The 21,283-nt window shown below is 38.2% G+C and overlaps 1 protein-coding gene across 1 annotated transcript in view; it reads right to left on the bottom strand.

Moving 5' to 3' along the window:
- LOC123680742 overlaps window positions 1–21,283 on the bottom strand; it is a 257,482-nt gene that overhangs the window by 26,420 nt on the left and 209,779 nt on the right. The window contains exons 15-16 of the mRNA XM_045618792.1: window positions 20,173–20,345; window positions 8,280–8,408 (exon numbers count right to left, since the gene is read on the bottom strand). Of these exons, the coding sequence (XP_045474748.1) occupies window positions 8,280–8,408; window positions 20,173–20,345 (302 nt within the window). The remainder of the gene's footprint in view (window positions 1–8,279; window positions 8,409–20,172; window positions 20,346–21,283) is intronic.

The following is a 21,283-nucleotide window of genomic DNA, read 5'->3' as shown; positions in this document are numbered from 1 at the left end:
CCCTTGCTGAACTATTGTGGATGAAAAGTGAATCCAAGGTTTACAGAGTTCTTGTTTGAGGTTTAATTATGAGATCAGAGAGTATGAACCGGTAAATTAGAAGATTATCAAATGCTCTGATTTTTTTATTATTATTGTACGTTAGACTGAAAAAAATTGAGCTAGCCGGGATTACAGCATTACAATGTTTTCCACTCAAGTGATCTCTTTGTACTAGGCTTCAGTGATGCTTTGAGATTCACAGCTTGGCTTGATTTTCAAGCTACTTGACTTGAGCTTGACTTGAAATCAAGTCAAGCTTGAGCTTGACTCGATTTCAAGTCAAGCTCAATAAGTCATGTAGTAGTTTTTCAATCTCAAGTCAAGTCAAGTATTCATTTATCATATCAATCATCTTGATTTTTAGCAGTTTTATTGTGTAGTGTCATATCAATAAATAAATGATGAATCGAAATGGAACCTTGCAAAAAACTTTTCTATTTATCAAACTTATCGTACAAAATAACCAAAAATATCAACTTTTTTGAAATAGAAACATAAATCAAATCACAATTAATCATAACAAAATAAAAACTAACAAAAAAACAAAGTTTCAAAATATTGAAAAACCTCCAGGCTTTGTTTTATTTCATAATTCTCCATCCAGAATCTAAGATACATGAGGCATCTTATAGATTTGCGCCTAACCTATTGCGGGTTTTTGTAACTGTAAGAGCAGCTCTGGAAAATTGTCTTTTAATAGGAGCTGATGATACTGATACGCTGATGAAGAATACTTGGCCAATTTGGCCAAGTTTGGAAAGTTATTCCTGAAAATACCAAAATCTACCAATAGGTTTCATAGAAATGTGAGAAAACTACTAATAAAGTCACACTGGCGAATGCTTCAGTCTCTCGGCGTTCGAGGAATCCCCTTATTTAGTCTAAGCGCGCACGAGATTGCAGAAATATACGCCGTGCGACGCGTGCATATCAAGCTCAAGTAATATCAAGTAGCTTGATATCAAGTCTTGCAATAAATTTCTAAAATTGAGTCAAGTCAAGCTCAAGCGAGAGCTCAAGTATGTAATTTTTCACGAGCTTGATTTTCAAGTCAAGCAGTTGGTTAAAATGTCAAGCTACTTAGCTAGATGAATTCCTAATTTGGACATATACTATGAGAGATAACGTGAAATGAAGACATAACTATTACCATTGTCTATTACTGCGAATGAAGAGAGTGCGGCGTGACCGCTGGTAAGTGTATAGGTCAAGTTCAAGTAGGTAATTTTTCACGAGCTTAATATTTATGTCAAGTTGTTGTTTAAAATATCAAGCTATTTGGCTTGATGAGTCACTAGTGATTCCTCAGTCTTCAGATTTGAATAATGGTGACTTTTATCTTATCGCAAATTAATGAATAATAGCACAAATAATAATGAATAAATAGCACAACTGCGAATCACATACGAAAAGCACAAAATTTGAAGGGACAGAATGAATTTTGCAGAATATTCATTACTTCGTGTTTCATCAATCAATATCTGGTACTAGTTGCACATTCAATATATAATCCATTTGGAAATGTAAACAACATTAAAGAGAAACAAATGTGGATTTTATATTAAAAATAATGGAACTCGAATTTCATAATTTTGATATTGTATGAATAATTATCAAGTAAACATCCAATATATTAATTTGATTATTATTGGATAACCTCATCCAGTTGAAATTGGATATTCGTTATCTACAAACTGAACTTTACCCATTATAGTTCACTGTAATTTCGCAATGTACAACCTCCTAAACGGGAGACGACCATAAAGAAGAAACCTTGTGTTTTTCGTATAACGAAAGGCTCATTACGGCCATCAGATTGGCAACAGCGAAGGCTACACTAGTGGCTCCATCCATACACCAGATAGCGGAAGTACGTAGGGCATCACGTAGTTAAGAAAAATACCTAATTGGCGTCTCGCGTTGCAGCTTCCTCCCCGTACCATTGTCCTAATCCCATCACCCTTGTCTTCCCAACGAGCTCTGCCATTTTCTTCAACGGCCGACTTCATAACGTCGGATAATCCAAGACGCAATTCTGACGCCTTTATGGGCAGAGTTTCCTTGATCATTTGCAAGCGGAGAGGGGGGGAAAGCGCCTCGGGAAATTCTTTCGCAGATGCGATTTTCGCCGCCTGCTACGAAACAAAAATAGAACGGGTTTTTATCAAGGCAGTATCTGGCAGAGTCATCTTCGGCTTTTCCAGCCTGGAAGAGGGACAATGACGTAAAACTGCCGATGCAGGGTAATCTGGGGGGAGAGCACCCAGTCGTGTGGCATCTCGGATGGCTATTAATCTTGTAGGAAGAAAGGGAAATTGATAAACACGTAATTAACGACGTTACTTTCTGGATGAGGTTCCTAAGGCTCGGGGATGAACGGGAAAGTGATCGTCTGAAGAGCTCGCTTAAAGAGATCGTCGAAGTTTTTGTTGTTCCTAAGTTGGCGAAACTGTTTTCTGTTATCGTGCGGTGATTGGACGTCGCTTGTCATTTGGTTTGTTTACAGGGGCTCATTTTTGTCTTTCGCGAAGTTTGGATTGGACAAATTATCTGTCTTATTCGTCGTTGTAGCATGATGCTTAGAGTCAATTAACTTTATCAAAAAACAAATGTACGTTTGAGCGCTACATTGCTTTCCAAGCGGTGGAAAGTTTGTCTCAGCTCTTGAGCTGAAGTCAAGGTTGAAATAAAGGAAGGGGTTGCTGAATATCATCTGAGAATGATAGCTCTTGAAATTTTTGTGTTCCTCATAATTTCTGAAGCTTTGCTTCTCAGTTAGTGCCGAAAAATGTCTGCTTCTGCAGAAACTCAATCTTGAAGAAGACATGGAATGAATAGTTTCGATTTTATATCTATTATACACAATGTAACTAACTCTCAAAAATCAGTTGACGAGTTTGACAGTTGAACCAGTCTACAAACTTTGTAAATTTGTGGATGAGCGATGAGGCTCACTTCTATCTCTAAGGGTGTGTTAACAAGTCAAATTTCCGTTACTGAGCGAATGAAAACTCTTGCGATTGTAACGTTACAATTGCCCAGGAGACTCTTAGACTGATTTCTAGGAGTGATTTGGCTTATTTGGCAACGAAACTCCTTCCCAGATTGTAACAAATTTAATAATATTAAAATATACTTAGATCGATCCTTTTCACTGTGACCAACTTAAATCAGTTTTTAATGAATTACTGTGCTATTAGGATGGGACGTATTCTATTATTTTCAGCCTTCTAAACACCAGATCTTAGCAGGAAGCTATAGTACTCTAATTCCCATTCAGCGAAGTTGATGTAATAACGCCAGGTATCACGCAGGTATTCTCTCAGTTTCAGGAAATAAAGTGGTTTAATGTACGTACTATTCCAACTTCTATATCTCAAGGAAGTTTTTCTTTACGATATTTCAATCTCAATGGAGATTTCTATTGTTTAATTCCAAGGGAGGTTGTACTTCTTGATATTTTTCAATCCCAAGAGAGGTTTTTGTTGTTCGAATCCCACGGGAGGTGCGCGAATCCCGACACAATTTTTGCCGATAAATTAAATTCTAAATTTCAAATTCTATCTAATCTAAAACAGTCTTTCCTGAAGTCTCGATAACTATTTGAAATCTTTCAGAAAATTCCCTCTGTTTCCTTCTCTAGATACGCGCATCCGTCGGCTACCAACCACACACGACGAGTCGACAAACCATTGCGTCTTTGAAAATTCCAGCAGCGTAACATGAATTGAAGCGTGCGGTGTGGACCGTCATTTATATCGGAGAAATCCAGCATTAGGTAAGTTAAACGTCAGCTGGAAGACAGACCACGGAGTAATGATATCTCCATAAGGCAGACAATTGTTGATGAACCAATACTTGTTATATGTTGTCAATGATCATGTATAAACTGTATGTTGCTGTTAATAATTGTGTTTAGAAGCAGATTTTTTCAGATCATTTCAGTGTGTTAGGTTTCTTCAATCTCCGATTATTCAAACAATGTGGACCATCCTGTGAATTCAGTAAGTGACCTTCACTTTCTGAGTAAACAACGACGTTATCGAAACAGCGTCAAACGAAAACGAAATTCCCTGGACAAGAGTGAGGTTATTTCAGCAACTTTCAAGTAGCAAATTCCACTTCAAGCACTCCTTCATTTGAAGATCAGTACGCACAAAATGAAGTGCGAATCCTATTCGACAAAATTTTCCACGATATAATACACCGGTCTGAAGGACCATTTACGGGGAACATTACAGGAATCTGCCCCCGCGTGAAGTGACGTATTAATCGGATCTTCGCAGCCGTTGGCTCGATTGTGCGTGACGCCCAATGAAACACGGGTTGGCGGGTGGCGCCATCTGTTAAATTAACCGGCTGTACAACGTGTTTATCCTACACGTGTCTCTCTGTCGGAAAAGGGAAGATGTTTATTTTTCCCGCAGGAGGAGGAGGGTATCGACTCAATTGGGTTGGGATTTTCGTCAGATGTTCCCTGCCGGAGCAAGTTGAGAGTTTTGTGTTGCGGTATCGACTTGGCTTGATGTTGGAGGTTCTTGTGGAAAATTTTGTTTCGATTGAGTTAAGTTTGTTTATGTTAATATTTTGAGGATCTATTTCCAAGCAATTGTTCCCTGAGGTTTTTGATATATTTTTTCTGACAATCACCGTCATATTCACCTGTTTTTTGTTTTGATACTAGGTCAAGCAAAAGCTGCGAAAAATGTAAAATATCGGAAAAAAAGTTTTTGTAGACTATTCGAGTCTAGGAACTGACCCTGACCCTGAGTGTTTTGGACATTATTGCATACCATAGAGTAATGACCATAGATAGAGGGAGTATACGCAATTTTTACATGTCCCCAACAGGGTTAGATTACGTTGTCGGATTGTGATATATTTTCAAATCCACAATTTTACTATATCGTTATGAATGTATATTATATTGAATGAAATATATTTATTTGAGTGATTCCCGATTGAATATGTAAATTTGAATATTTGGAATCCGATATTTTTTCTAATTGTCGAATTAATAATAAGCAGAATATTTATTATTTTCTGTATCCACCTGCTGAAATCCAATGTTTGTCAACTATTGCTCTTCTAGTGTCATCCGTTGTTTCACGTCGTTTGGCGCACTTGAAGTTTGTTTTCGAATTTCTGATATATTTTCGTATTTATTTCAATATATTTCGAATTGATATGGAACGTCGATTCACTATGGACATAAGAAGTGCGTTCTTTGTGAAGAAACTCGCGTATTGAGTGAAATATCGTATCACTGATATGCTTTCATTTCCGCGCGCTTCATGTCAAATTTGATAGTTTATGTTGGGAACAAAATTTGCTTACTGAAAATAACATATACTCTCTCTATCTATGTTTGTTACTCTGAGATAACCACCTTAAAATTGGGCTCCTTTTGATTATTGTGGCTACAAATTGAAATAATCATAGGAATTTGAGTGAACAACCTATATGTTTATCACTCTGAGTTGCATACATTCAGAGAGAGTTTTGAGTGATTGTGATTCACCCTTATATCGCATCCTTCTCCACCCTTGCAGCATTTCAGGTTCCGATCGACCCGATTCATATAGAATCGGTGGCGCCTTTTTGGGTGTTGAAAACCCTTTTGGTATATCTCGTTAATTCACAAGATGAAAATGATTTTTTTCGTGTGTGATTATTTTTACGCTAGATTGATATCAAATACAATAAAAGGTATAATTTGTCAATCAAACTTCAGTTTACCGACGAAATGAGGCTTCTTTCGACGTAATCCTTCCTACATTATAGAAGAGTCTGTCATCCAGCCTATTCAAGCATCAATTTCATATTCACCAATCCCCATCTGAACTTATAATGACCCGAAATCAAATTCATCTCGACGACCCCTTCAAAACGCGATTACAACTCGTCAAGAAGATAACAAAAAAGTCTCCGTCCAACTCGCCAGGTCCCTTCTTTATCGACAGTTCATAACCTTCCAATCCGTTGGAATCCAAACTCGCACCTCGTTAAAACCGATTCCTGCTCGAGGCGCCCTCTAGAATAAAGTGTAACACTTAAATTTCCGCCGTTATTAGAATTGCAAAATGTAAATACGCCGTCGAATCCTCCGGAACTTGACGTTTTATCTCTTTTTTACTGCGACAGACGAATCAGCATATTCAGGAAGATGGAGAGATAACGGCCTGGAGAATAATTGCCAGCGATTCGACTAATTTTCTGCCGCTCTCGCGGTATTAATTTAGATTGATGAGGGGTTAATTGCACCCTAAGACACCTAACCGGGACGTTTGTCATCGTTAGGTTGGTACTTCGTTAGATTCGTTCGGAGACTTTTCTCCTCCTCGGTGTTCTTGTTATTCCATTGCGATTCTGTGGATCGATCAGTCCCTGGCGCCCTCTAATCAATCAAGCGTGGTGCCCGAAAAGTTGAAAGCAAACATCGATATACGTACAACAACGGAAATTATAACAAATCGTTCCAAGTTGACGTTTTCGGGTTGATTTATCTTCCATGGTTTGGACGCTGTGTGGGTTAGGTTATGTTTAAACTGGATTCCCTGTGGTAATCAGCATAAATAATGTATTGTTGAATGATAATCATAGTGTGAAAACATAGTTAATCACATTCGATAGAAATGGTGATATTGGTAATATTGAAAATTAGAAATTTTTGACACTTATTTGTCATTTGACAGTCAAGCTTACCAATATAAATTATATAACTATAGTTCACTACATGTTATGTACGAAATCCGAGATTTTTGACACCGGGGCTAACTACACCTTTTACAATTGTAGTTTAGAAAATCAATTTGAAAAATGGAACATGTTTTTCAGAATAGGAAAGTCTTCTACAGAAAAGGAAAATTGGATTTCAGAATAGATGATTCAATTTCAGAGAAAAGATTAGGAAGTTAGAATACAGAAACAGCAAATTTTACTTCAGAAAAGGAAAATTGTATTTCAGAAGTAATCATTTCAATTTCAGATAATGTAATATGTAAATCAGACCAGAACCGAATGTGAGGTACTAATACAATATGCAAAACAGGTTTTACATAGATATGGCTACTGAGGCATTGTGGCGTTGAAGGAAACGACAAAGCCGATGAACTTGCAAAAAGGATATCGAGGTTAATACTTGTTGGTTTGAGCCTTTCTGAGGGTGTGGAAAAGACCCATATAAGTCAACGGCCCAACAATGGGAGTTGAACAATAGAATAACCCTCTGGAGGAACACTCCTAGTCTTGCTAAGGCAGATAAATTTGTGGTGATTTCACCGACCTAAACCAGAAAGCTCTTGAAGCTACCACGTGCAGAGCTTTGGGTAATAGTGGGACTGCTGACAGGACACTGTCGGTGCCAATACCTTTTGTACCACATGGGTAAGTCACCAGATAAAATCTGCAGACTCTGTTGAAAGGAGGTAGAAATAGCCGAGTACAAAGTGTGAAATTTCCGGGGCTCACTGGCCTAAGAAGCACTCATAAGGGAAAGTAAGTTCTGCATGCTCATGAAATAATAGCCGAGGCTGTTGTCGGTTACTTTAACAGCATTGACGACCTCCCTGGGTTTGTATGAGTTGGTAGGTTTAAGGAAAAATATCAATTTGGATCTAGTTCCTAGAAGGCTAACAGAGCCGCAACGGTGTTCAAACCATAAAATTGAAGGAATATGATGTCTAAGAAATTGCAGAGCAGTTGATAGAATTGGAAAAAGTGATGGAAGCACTGACGTGAAGTCGAGAGCTTTCAAGCGCTCATTCATTGATTCTCCAATTGCGCCCCTGGAGATCTCAGAACTTTTTTAGGTTGAACGTTCTTGACATTGCTTTCTTTATTTTTTCTAATTTCCTAATTGCTCCTCCGAATGTAAAAATTCTTTTTTGTATGCTTAGAGTCGGAAGTGACAGCAACTATCACAACCGGAGGCAGAAGCGATGTTTACATCCGCTCACGATCGAAGGTGAGAACGACTTTTACATCTGCTCACGAACGGAGTTTAAAGTTACGTCTGCGAAATCAAACTCCAAAATTATGAACTGATATTAATGAAGTCACTGTTTGGGTAAGAGGGAAATAACACATTTAAGCTAATCGCAAAAATCATCAGAATTCAAGAGAACTAAGGAAATTCACAAATGTTAGCCGCCTGGTTGACCATACAAAAGAAAAAGAAGATTAAATCCGCAGTTTCACGAAAACCGGCAACAACGCATATATACGTCCATACTTACTCCAGACGGATGGCAGACCTGCGGGGCAAGAAAGACGATAAATTCCTGTAGACCACAGCGGCAAGCACAGGGGTGCAGTCTTCCAGCTCCACGTTCACCTCCAATTTATAGGAGAACCATTTCGGGTAGCTGAAAAAAGGAACGATAAATCAAAAGCTGCTGAGAGGGCGCTGCTGCATACGTGGTGGGGATGGGTGCCTAGCACTTGCGGTGCGTATTAATCAACTGCGTAAGGGGGTGGGGAGGGGGGTATACGATTCATCTCTTGGAGGTGCTGGTAGGAGAGGATGGGGTGAGAGTGATACATTGGAAATTTTATTGGCGGGGAGTGTTTTATGATGGATGTATTTCTTTGAATATCGCGATGGTTTCGCCACTTACTTTTTTGAGAAAAATGAGTTTTATATAATGTTCATGGGGAATCCACTTACGGAACCCGGAAGCTAACAGAAGACTCCAGATAGTTGGATCTAGTTAATGGATTCACTCAAGGCTTTAACTGTCAAGAAGTATTATTGCTTCGGTCTGAGGCCGCACACATCGATTGGAGTGAGCAATGCGGTTCTTTTTTGGATTTATTTTGTCAATAACGGAGTCGTTGAAGGGAAGAAAAGTCTTAATCTGGATGAAATTTTTGCGGGTAACTTGGAATGCGAATGTTTGATATGGAAGAAGAAGAATGTGGTATCGGGAATCTATGATGAAAAAACTCTTTATGTATAAATTTACTTATTGGCATTTCGTACTAGTGCTGATGCCAGTAGTCTTTGTCTGGCAGCTTTGGCCTTCTTTTTTCCTGCTGCTGAATACTGTTGTTCTGTTTGGTTCAATAGTAATCATGTTCATCAAATTGATGCACAGCTCAACGTTTCTATGAGAATATTCAGTGGAATTATTAGATCTACACCTTCACAATGGTTGCCAGTGCTATCACATATACTTCCGGTTTATATTACTGGACAGGTCAAGAAATCTTGGTAAATATTTCATTTCTACCTGACCTTATTTCCAATTGTATCTTACCTTCCAGATACTAACACTGCTAGATTAAAGTCACGCAAACCTTCATGGATTAAAACCTTTCTTCAATCTAATGAAAGTGACAAGGAAATTTGGCGTTTGGAATATAGTTTTTGTATTGTCTTCAACAAAAGTCTAATCGTTGATCCTTCAGAGAAAGTTCTACTTTTCAAACTTTCTAGGAAAATTTGTTGTATTTTAAATCGACTTGGGACTGGTCTTGGTTGTTGCAATAGTATGCTCTTCAGATGGCATTCTATCGAAAGCTCTCTATGAGAAGGTAATGTAGAAGAAACTATTGAGCACTTGGATTGAAGCTATCCATTCAGTTTCAGATCCTTTTTAGAATGCGTCGCTTACTTCGAATCAATATATTAGAAACTAACATTTATTACTCCTTTCTGATTCTTTTCTTTTTTGTTTTCAGTTTTAATTATAAAGTCGTCAACCGTTAGTGAAGATGAAGAATTGAGAATATTTTGTTTCGATGAAAATGAAGCCCTTCAATAGGAATTTTTTCAGCTTATTCTGTAAGAAATACACAAACCAGCCGCTGCACCTATACGGGGAGGTATTATTTGTACTATTGTATCATACGTTGAAATGTATGATGCCCCGTTTACATTTTTCTGCTTGAACTTAGATTTCATCTATACATACATTTTATTTTTTTTTTGTATTGCTCTATTATCTCAAAAAAATATGTGTATATAGAAGTTTCGAATTGTTTCTTGCTACTTGGCTTTTTACTTTTTGTTTCATTTTTACGTCGTATTCCTCATTTTCTTCTGATGATTTACTATAGGTACTCATATAAACATGTTATCATATGATAAATATTATCAATGCTCAGACAGTTTTTCACTACTTTCAGAATACGACCATTGAAAAATGAAAGTCAACACCTCAACAACATAATTTGATGTTAATTCAAAAAGGAAGGAATCCACTCTACGTGAGTTCGGGGAAGGAGCGCTCAAAAATGAGGGAGCTATAGAGGAGGTATGACTTCTTTCGAAAGTTCTGACAATTCCAGATAACAGGGGATTTACTTTCAATTTGACCCTCCCAGATCACATATTAATATTAATATTATTTCACAGTAGACGTCAAGCAACGAGGGTAATATTTCAATGAATATTGGCCGATCTCCTTCGAAATTTTCAGTTCACATTCTAGGGTATGCAGTTTCTCTAATATATTAAGAACTCATATTGCTTTTATTCTCCTAAGGAAAAAAACAAATTCTCTACAATAGATTTTAACACATTCTGAAGTCCAATAAGTGAAAATTCGTTTCTCAATTCCAGGATAATAAGTCACCTTTTTTTGAGCGCTAGTTTCCTTAACAGTGCAGACCAATCTATGCCAACTTGCAAAATATAGCTTGAAGTCAATTTCAAAGAGACTAAATTAGCTGCCAACCACAGAATGACGCAAAGACTAATTTCCGGCATTGAAATGGCTGCTGAACGTACTATTTTTATACATAACTGCTTGCTGCTACATCTACAGCTATCGTTAAACGTATACTCGGATATATCCCGCTTTCACATCTAGTATTCATCATTATCCTCCTGGATAACGAACCCGAATCACTAATCAGGCATTACCTACGTTTCCCTTCTCCACGTCCGTTGCAATCCTGCCTCTGATGTGGTCCATTCAACGTTTCCGGAACCGTTAAGATATCGCGTCATTATGCATTCGGGCAAATCCGGTAATGAATTCGCCGCCAGGGGGCGCTGAGGGGTTCGGCCCGGCCAGGTCCTCTCGCAGATAATGTTAATGAGTTTCTCTTACCTGCTGCAGTCGCCGTTTGAATAGTGTTATCCTCCGCGAAGGACCAACGCCTGGGTATCAGCCGAGATTCGGATATTCCTTTGACGTTGCCGGGATGGCATTGAGGTGTATGCCCTGCGGATGACACGACAAGGGTAGTTCTGATCCCGGGGATTATGAATTGCTGATTTGATTTTATGATTCTATTCGAGCAGATTATACGGGACGGTTTGAGAGGATGTGGCGGAGACAAGAAAGGATAATGGGTTTTATTCAAATGTTCCTAGAGAACGGTATAACCGAATTGAATACTGGAGATGTTCAGGGATGGAAGAACTATAAGATTAACTACTATGCGTTGAATCGAGTTGATGGATTGCTTTGTGAGAGCTGAGGTTATCGTATTGGAGATATATGATGTGTGGAATAAATTGGTATATGATTCAGGGGAATATTTAGAAGAGCTTGGTAAACCTTTAGATGAGTAATCTCCTGGGCAATTCTGACCATCAAGCAACTCAAACAATTTAAAAGGGATGCCGCTTTGCCATTCAAGGAAGATCTGTTGAAAAGAAGCTCTGAAGATAAACTTGAAGTAATTCCTTTGATCCCCGATGGTGATTGCCTTGATGGTTTTTCATATATCTTCTTCTTTCCGGCTCAAGTTTCTGTGGTATATGTGAGTATGGGGCTTAAACACGTTTTATAAAGGCTGGTCTTGCATTGCGAGCTTATCATTTTTTTCTTCCAAATAATATCTCTAAGATAGAATTCGTGCCTCCTATATCAGGTTTATTTCACTTGACACATTTACTCACAAATGATTAAGTCTTGACAATTGTTCTATTATACCGTTATCGATTGCAAGTTTGCACCTAATGTGATCTTTCGGTATGACCATTGATTGTGCCTTTTCAATGGAAATGCTCATAATAGATATCATGATAGCTTCTTTATGTTGTTGATGTCTGCAACTTGACTTCTGAATGTCTTTTTCAGAATGAAGAAATTCGCTAACTATAATGAATGACGTTTCCGGTCAAATTTTATTTCAAAAAAATTTACTATACAAGTCTCTGTTGAACAAACATGATAAAAATAATTCATACAAGAAAAAATTGAGGAACAATATCAACATTCAACACTTCTGATATAATAGACGTTGTAGGTCCTTTTCATTCTCTGCTACAACGTCACTATCGTCGGTATATTAGATTTAGATTTAATCAAAGAGGTACCATTTCACTGCAACCTTATGGTCTATTGGGCCCCGATCAGAGCTATTCTATCCATAACGTGATCTACAGCTCGCCTTCCAATTACTGAGTTCTAATGAACTCCAGTATCTGGTATGGCTTCAAGGAGGCTAATTCCAAACTTCTAAAAGTTTCTTGCCCAAAGCAGATTTTGCGTTGGCCAGTGATGACGAGGTATTCCGTCAACAGGTGCTCCGGAATTTCTTCCTCCTCCCCACAGAATCTGCACTAGCCATTTTCTGCTAGACCTATTCTCATGAGGTGTTTTCTGAGGCGATAATGCCCTGTGAGGAATCCAGTGAGGAGGTGTAGTATTATATTCTTGCTAAGATCCTGATACTTCTTGGATCTTGCAATGTCAAAGTTTCGAAGAAACTTTTTGGAATGATCCAACCCAGGAAGATTCCTTCAGAGTGTTTCTCTTTCGGTTTTTTCCTTCTCCTGAATATTTTTCTTGTAGGTATATTTGCTTATACTACAGAAAGGTTCCGGGCCAATGAAAGGAGTTTGTGCTCCTTTTCTGGTAAGTGTGTTGGCCTCTTAATTCCTTCTAGTTATCGTCACCATATAATAATACCTTCAGAGATTAAGAAACTTCTGAATATGGATCTCCAGACAACGACCATAGGATAGAAAGCACGGTATTTTATAATTCTATAAAACCTTATAACAATGAAAATTCTCGAAAGAGAATCAGCTCAGTATCAAATGATTTATAAAATCACCAAACTCATATTTTCGGATCTAAATCCCTCAAGACCCCATTCTCTAATAGAATTCTCTCCCTTAATAAGTCGTGGAATTCTGCGAGATAGGGAGAACGAAATGAAGTAGAAATAATGACCTCTGTTCAAGACTTGCAGCGCTTTTTTCTCACGGATTCCATCCGCGCCCTCATCTATCATTCTCCTACGGGAGCGCGAAAGGAAAACGAAGCGATTTCCAGTTCATAAAGTCCAATTTCGCCATGTGTTTTTCCTCCCGTCATTCGTCCTGGTCTAATATGAAGAGGAAATTAAATTTCTCATTACATCTCCCCCCTCCCCTCCCTTCTCCGTCCCTGATGCTAAGGTTTTAAGTGACACGACGAGCCGGCTTTCCATCTCCACTGAATAATTCGCCTTCCATAAAGAAGGAGCAGACAAAATACGCATTCTGCGATATTAATATTTCACGTCTATTTTCCTTCTGAGAAAATCCTTCCTTTTCTTGTCAGGGAGAGAGGATCAGCGGGCGTACCTGGCGCTGGGATAACAGACGGATGGGGATCAAGTCTAGGAGGAGGAGAAGGAGGGATAAAATGATAAGAATTTTCTGTCATTCTGATCACGCGATTATCATGAATTTTTGCAGGATGTTGTCAATTGTCATATTTCCTCCAAATGCAAAGGATACCACCACACACTTCATAAGAGAAAGTGCCTCCCTGTGGAAGTGGTTCAAGTTTTGATATGGAAATCTCAGTCCAGGCAACTGGATTGGACAAATGAGTATATTGAATCAATTAGATTCAAACCTTTTGGCAAAACCCTCGGATGTACAGCATCCTCGGCCATGAATCTATGCCATCGAATGGTTAATTGCTATAAATCCTTCGTTCTTTTATATGGAATAGATTCCTGGACACTCTGTGGCGAATCGAAGTAAAGGGTGTTTTTTTAGAGCTATAGAACTTTAAATTGCAATAAAACAACGATGGATTATTCGATTGACATGAATTTCATTTATCCGCAAGACAATCTTGTGGCATTACATTTTAAATATGATTTCTGGCATATGACCGCCACGGCTGGCTCGGATGTAGTCCAATCTGGACGCCCAATTTTCGATGACTTTTTCCAACATTTGTGGCCGTATACCGGCAATAACACGGCGAATGTTGTCTTCCAAATGGTCAAGGGTTTGTGGCTTATCCGCATAGACCAATGACTTTACATAGTCTCACAGAAAGTAGTCTAACGGTGTTAAAACACAAGATCTTGGAAGCCAATTCACAGGTTCAAAACGTGAAATAAGGCGGTCACCAAACGTGTCTTTCAATAAATCGATTATGGCACGAGCTGTATGACATGTTGCGCCGTCTTGTTGGAACCACAGCTCCTGGACATCATGGTTGTTCAATTCAGGAATGAAAAAGTTAGTAATCATGGCTCTATATCGATCACCATTGACTGTAACGTTCTGGCCATCATCGTATTTGAAGAAGTACGGACCAATGATTCCACCAGCCCATAAAGCAAACGAAACAGTCAGTTTTTCTGGATGTAACGGTGTTTCGACATACACTTGAGGATTAGCTTCACTCCAAATGGGAAAACCCTCTGGAGAAACACTCCGGGTCTTGCAGAGGCAAAGAAATGTGTGGTGCTTTCGCCGACCTATACCAGGAAGGTCCTGAAGCTACCACGAGCTGAGCTTCGAGTAATGGTGGGGCTGCTGACAGGACACTGTCGGTGCAAGTAAGTCACCAGATAAAATCTGCAGACTCTGTGGAAAGGAGGTAGAAACAGCCAAATCTATAGTGTGCAATTTCCGGGGCTGACTGGCCTAAGAACTACTCATAAGGGAAAGTCAGTCCTGGATACTCACGAAGTAATAGCCAAGGCCCCTAAGGATGTCATTGGTTTCATTAACATCATCGACGGCCTCCCTGGGTTTGTACGAATAGGTGGGGTTGAGAACAAAAGATCAATTTGGACGCAGTTCCCGAAACGCGGACAGAGCCGCAATGACACTGATTCAGTGAATAATGATAATAATAATAAGTCATCTCAAACGAAAAGTTCAATAGGCACAAGTTTTTCATAGGCGAGTTTTGACGCTAGAGGTACCTGAAAAATCTCATTTGTTCTCCATTGTTAAACTATACAAAACGTTATTCTGGATAATCATTACTATTCTAAGTAATCAGCACTATTCGTTCGGCAATTATCGTGTTTACGGCCAAAAGGAAGGACAGAATTGAATTTGGGAATAGATTCGTTATCACTCAGTCGAAACTTATCTTTTAAAACCATTCTTGTATATGTATATCCGTTCTAAAGCGTCCTACACCTTGCGGTAGCCAGTCTTCATCCTTCTCTATTCTCCCAATCTTCTAGTCTAAGATCTCTCTCACATATTGCCTTGTTCACCCCTGCCCCCATGTCGTCTTTATTCTTCCCCGTTTTCTTCTCTCCACTAGATTCCATTCCATAATTTGTTTAGGTATTCTGCATTCGCCCATTCATTGCACATGACGAAACCAGCTGAGTTGTTTCCTTTGTATTTCCTCGATTATAGTTTATCTCACTATTTTCATTTTGCAATCCAAAATGCTTGCAGACTTAATGAATTAGAGATTGCATGGAGGAATACAGAATAATTCCAGTTCAGTAATTTACTGGCGAATAATAAAAATATTCCATAAAATGGCATTCACATTCGTTATAACGGAAGATTAACAAAATAATACATAGTAAAACCTATTACACTCCTCATTATTTCCCCCTTGAGGTGGGACGTGCTATTTTAACCAGCAAACAAATCTTTTCTCAAGGTCTTTTAGAAAGATTGGTGTCTTACTAATTATTAGAATTAATTCAGAAATCCATAATAAAACGTATAGAAGTAATGATGGTTATGAAACAAACAACATCCTAAAATCTTACAGCGCAGTTCATATTTTCCCCAGAGTAAAGAATAGCAGTAAACGATTTCTTATATAAAACGGCATCCAAGGAATAATAAACAAATAACAAAATCTATCCTCTCGGTCCCGAGGTAAACACGAGCCGCAGAAAATGACTTCCGGTGTAAGAGATAGCCTATTCCGGATCGTAAAAGAATAACATTCGCCACGATTCGAGAACATAACCACATCATCTAGGACGCGCTCGGATATACACTGCTCAGCTAGTATGATATTGAAATTTTGTGCTCGAAATTGAATGTTGCTCTACAGTCACGAATAGAGGAAGAAACAATTTTCGATGATAATAATGGAAAGTTGGAATACGGAATGTGATAGTTGCAATTTTTTATTAATCCTACATCCTCAGAATAACTGAGGAAAGACAAATTCAGGATTGCAAAAATATCAAATAAAAACACGTCCAAGTGCTTTTTATGAAATACTTGTGATGATTCATGGTGTAAATCAGTCCCAAATGCGGTAGTTGGGTCGGTTAACAAAGTCAAAGGAAAGAAACATAATTTAAACGTTGTAAATGATTGTGTGTACGGAAAGAGATTGAAGAGGGAGAGATAGAAAGAAGAGTGAAGAGAGTGAAAGAAGAAAGTAGGGAAAGAGGGAGAAAGAAGTGATTGAGAGAGTGAAGAGACAGAAGAGATCAAACGAAAGAAGATGGAGAAATTTTACAAACAAAATAAATAGAAGGAAGAGAGACAGGAGGGAAAAGAGAGAGAGAAAAACAAAATGGGGAGAAGACAAAAAAAGAGATGTTTCTTGTTTCTATTTTTTTTTCAAATTCTACTCTTTATTCACAGAGATAGATAGAGATTACAGAGAAATATAAAAACATTTTCTCCCATATCCCTCTTTTCACTGTCTACTTTTTATCATTATGAAGAAACAATAAAGAATTTCATTCTCTATCCGCTTTTTCTCTTTCTTATCGCTTTTTCTTTGTGGAAATAAAATAGATATTCTCTTTTCATATCGGAATAAGCGTTAAAATAAGGGGAAGATTGGCGCGATGAAGAGAAATATTTCTCTTTTCTCAATTCTCATCCTCTGTCTCATCTCTACTTCATATCTACAAGGATAGAGAAAGAGAGGATTTAATTCTATTACAGAGATAAAGAGAGATAAATGAGGGATTTACAAAAAATCGCTATCTCTCATTCTTTGTCTCCATTTTCTTTCTCTCTGATCTCTCTATCTTTGTGGAGATACAATAGAGATTTTCATTCTCTATTTCCCCTTTTATCTATTTAAGTTCCTTACCTTCGTTAAGATACGACAGATATTCTCATTCTCTATACCCCTTTTCTCTCTATAATATAAAAAAGAGAATATAAAGAAGAGAGAACGTTATATTCTCTTTTTTCTATTTATTTTGCTATTCGTTTTCTCTATCCTCTCTGTTTCACTTCTTCTCTGTTTCACTTCCTCTCAAAACAGAAAGAGCTATTGCTTCATAGCAAAAATTGAAGAGATTATAGAGAGAAAAGGGGCTATAAAGAATGAGAATATCTGCCGTACCTCAACGAAGATGAGTAAGTTAAACAGATGAAAGGGGAATAGAGAATGGGAATCTCTATTGTATCTCCACAAAGATAGAGAGATTAGAGAGAGAAAAGGAGGACGAAAAATGGGAGATAGTGATTTTTTGTATATCCCTCATTTATTTCTCTTTATCTCTCTACAGATCAAATATAATTGGATCTTTTCTTTCTCTATCCTTGAAGATATGAAGTAGATATGAGACAAAGGGATGGAAATAGAGAAAAGAGAAATCTCTTTCTTTGTCGCGCCATTCTTTAACTTGTTCATACCACTTTTTCTATTTCTTCTTCATTTAACGAGAAACAAAACGAATATAGCTATTTCAAAAAATTAACGTTCAGGTGAATCTATGAGCAGTGTATAGCTACACCTTACACGACGCAATGAACATCTTAACGGCAACCCCGCCTCGGCATCGTGTTAACATCTCGTTTATCGGAACAACGTCGTCATACCCGCCGGCGGCGGGCGAAGCGCAACAAAATTTCACGCCCTCGCACATAAAAACACCGAACGAGTTCGCGGAAGTTTTTTCAATTAGGGGCCGAATTTCACGGTGTCGGCTTACGACGAGAGTCGTCTTTGACTCGGAGCGGGTCGCGCGGATAATAAATCGGGTTCCCTCGCGACAGGAAGAAAGCTCAAAGTTCCCCCTCGCGTTATTAACATCTGTTTATTCGGGGCTTTTTTTTTGTTCGTCCTGTCCGGGCTTGATCCGCTGGCGTTCGTGCCGTATCAGGCGGTCGAGAAGGGCGTCTGGGGATTACCGCGGTGGAGAACGCGATACGATACGTCGGCATAACTTTATGGAGGTATGCGACGGCTTGGAGGCGCCGTTGCCGGTTGTACGACTTCGGTTGATTTGGAAAGGGACGTAGGAGACGATCGAGAGGTTGATATCGCGAAATGAGGAATTTGTGGTTTCTGATCCACCTAGAGATGTCGCTTGGAGCTACGCAGTTACCATCCTACTCATTCCGATGTATTATCTATCTCATTTGAAGAAGATGTAATAAAGCATAAGAAAAAATATGTTGTCTGACAGGAGACCTCGTGTTTTTGTTGATGACAAAAGTAGAAGTTCAAAACGTTGAATAGTGGACTTCCGCAAGGATCGGTTTTGTCGCCCATACTTTTCAATTTATACTTGGGTGACATCCCTGCTACCTTATCTGAGAAATTCATCTATGCTTAGCTGGTTCTTCATGTGATGCTGATGCCAGCATAACCTAGATTTTGCTAATCTTATTATTACTTGTATTCTTTTTCCTAAGCTTGTTATAGGCTAACAGCCTGTTTCTTTTTTGTAATCGCTCATTTCATCTGATGTGGATATTCAGGACAGTGTCTATTTGTGAGGTGGTCAACCTATAATACTCTCTCTTGGTGTACATCCTCATATTCTTCTAAGCATTCCCATTTTGGCTGCTCTTAAAATTGTCTTCGTTTTATTGTATATGTCATGATCGATCTAGAACATGTCTTGTAGACTCTTACTTACTGCTGCATGCTCAAATATTTGTTGTTCTATAATACATCCGCTGAGCATCCTGAAATTCTATTCGCCTTGTTTACATGGCCTCTAACTTCTCTTGTTCTATCTTAATTTGCGGATATATCAACTCCTAAGTAATTGAAGATTATAATCTGCTGTATGGGTTTGCCGACTGCCATTAGCTTGCATCTTGAAGGCTCCTTGCGAATTACAATCGATCCTTGTTTTTTTCATGTTACATTGCTTTCTTGAAATACATACAGCAGTCTTTGTTGATCATCTTCGTTTCCTACTGCACTAGCGGCATCATCAGTATAACATATTATTTTGATTTCAACCATTATTAATGTATATAATCTTATGCTACCACAGGCCACATGATGCGCAACAATAAACTTCCACATTTCAATGAATCCCAAAATGGGCGAGCCCAGAGTGATAGTGTTGGTCTCGTCTAAAGGAGGAAGAAAATAGTTTTCAGTAACCATCATGACGTGCCTATAGGAGAACAGTGTGTTTTTGTTGTCGTGACTTTCATCGACAGATTCTCTTCTGTAACTGAAATTTACGTAGGTCTGCCTTTCCCAGAGGAGTACGGTGTTTCGTCCCGAGATTGCTGGTGGACTCTTCAGTTAGGCAATCCAGCCATCTTTGCCCAAAACACATCCTCTGACACCATCGTGGAGAGGTGATTCTGGTGCAACGCGGCGACCCTTATAAATTCGCCGGGACCAAAGTAAAGTGTGGTTCGACACCCATCGCACCATCTCTTGAGCAGAAAGATACACAACACTCTTAATGGTGACTATGTTGTTGAGAAAAAATGTGATTTCACTGGTTAGTCTTGGCACTTATTGAGTGACGTGCTTTCTTATCGTTAAAGAAACCTGTGCACTTCCTGCTGCAAAATCTGCATGGCTTTATCGATCTCTCATAAAATGATCATTGTATAATTATGACTCACCATTTTTTTCCACATTTAAAGACTCATTGCTGTTTATATTAACTATATTTCTAGATCAGAAGAACGATTCATGAAAATACAGTAATATAGTAGTATGGAGTCGGATAAATCAAAAGGTTCCAAACTGAAGAAAGCTCTCTACTCACTTTTTTCCAGGTAGAGGAATTCTTAGGAATGGAGATTTCATCTTGTCGATTCCAGCTAAGGTCACGTCGATAGTCGCTGAGCTCCGATGAAAGGATGATTGCGTTCCATTCACATTCAGGGAAAAATGGAACAAAGCCATTTCCTTGATGACTCGCTGCAACAACTCGACTTGCTGTAACAAAGAAATGCAGAGATGAGAGTCTGTGGAAAAGATTACGAAAAAAGAGATGCTCAGGATGAGATGCAACAGGAAACTTTAATTCCATTATGAATTGGTTCAACTGAGAAATGTTGGACAAAAAATGTTTTTTAAAAGATAACACCACCCTAAGAATTCTCTTATATACTCAGTGGACCCAGCAAATGTTGTTTAATCACTAATTTGGCTTTCTTTTCGGTGTCAAATTTATTTTGAAAATATGTAGAGTATGTTATCATCTCAGATTAAATTGAGAGAGTATTCGATTATATCATTTTTGCCCTTTTGAACAAAACTATATACACTGTTTAATTTCAGTTGAAATCGCGAACTCATAATAAATCTGTACGTATCCGATATTTAAATGTCGAAATGCCAGAATTGCATAACAAAATTTCAAATTTAAGCTTCTTTCATATGCAGAGAGACCTTGGTAGCCTGATTGTATAGGGTGTTCCAAATTCGATGCTCACTGAAAACATCTCGAGAACTATAAGACTTAGAGAAAAATCTTCAAAGATCCTCGATTTCTTTTTCCGAAATATTAAGATGTCACAAAGCAGAACATAGATATCTTTATTCGTTCTCGATGTGCACAAACATCCTGTTCATCACCATCAACCTATATAACCTATACATGACTTGTCGGAGGGACCTAGGTTGGCCATGTTGGCCAATTATTTGTTGTTGAATTATTTTTGATATTATTAGAATTTCATGATAACGTTGTTCTTTCTCTTTGTTTATTTTAAAATTATTATAATTGTGATTATTGTATAAAAAATTAAATGATATTCTGTTACCTACTTCTTTAAAACTTTCTTTCTTTCTCTTTAACTTTTTCTCAAAAGTATTTCGATAGTTATTTTGATATTAGTAAAAAAGAAAAATAAATTTGCAGCATAACTTGA

The sequence above is a fragment of the Harmonia axyridis genome, chromosome 5 (genome assembly GCF_914767665.1).
Source record: "Harmonia axyridis chromosome 5, icHarAxyr1.1, whole genome shotgun sequence".
Classification (NCBI taxonomy): Eukaryota; Metazoa; Arthropoda; class Insecta; order Coleoptera; family Coccinellidae; genus Harmonia; species Harmonia axyridis.
This window is presented reverse-complemented; position numbering and strand designations above follow the sequence as displayed.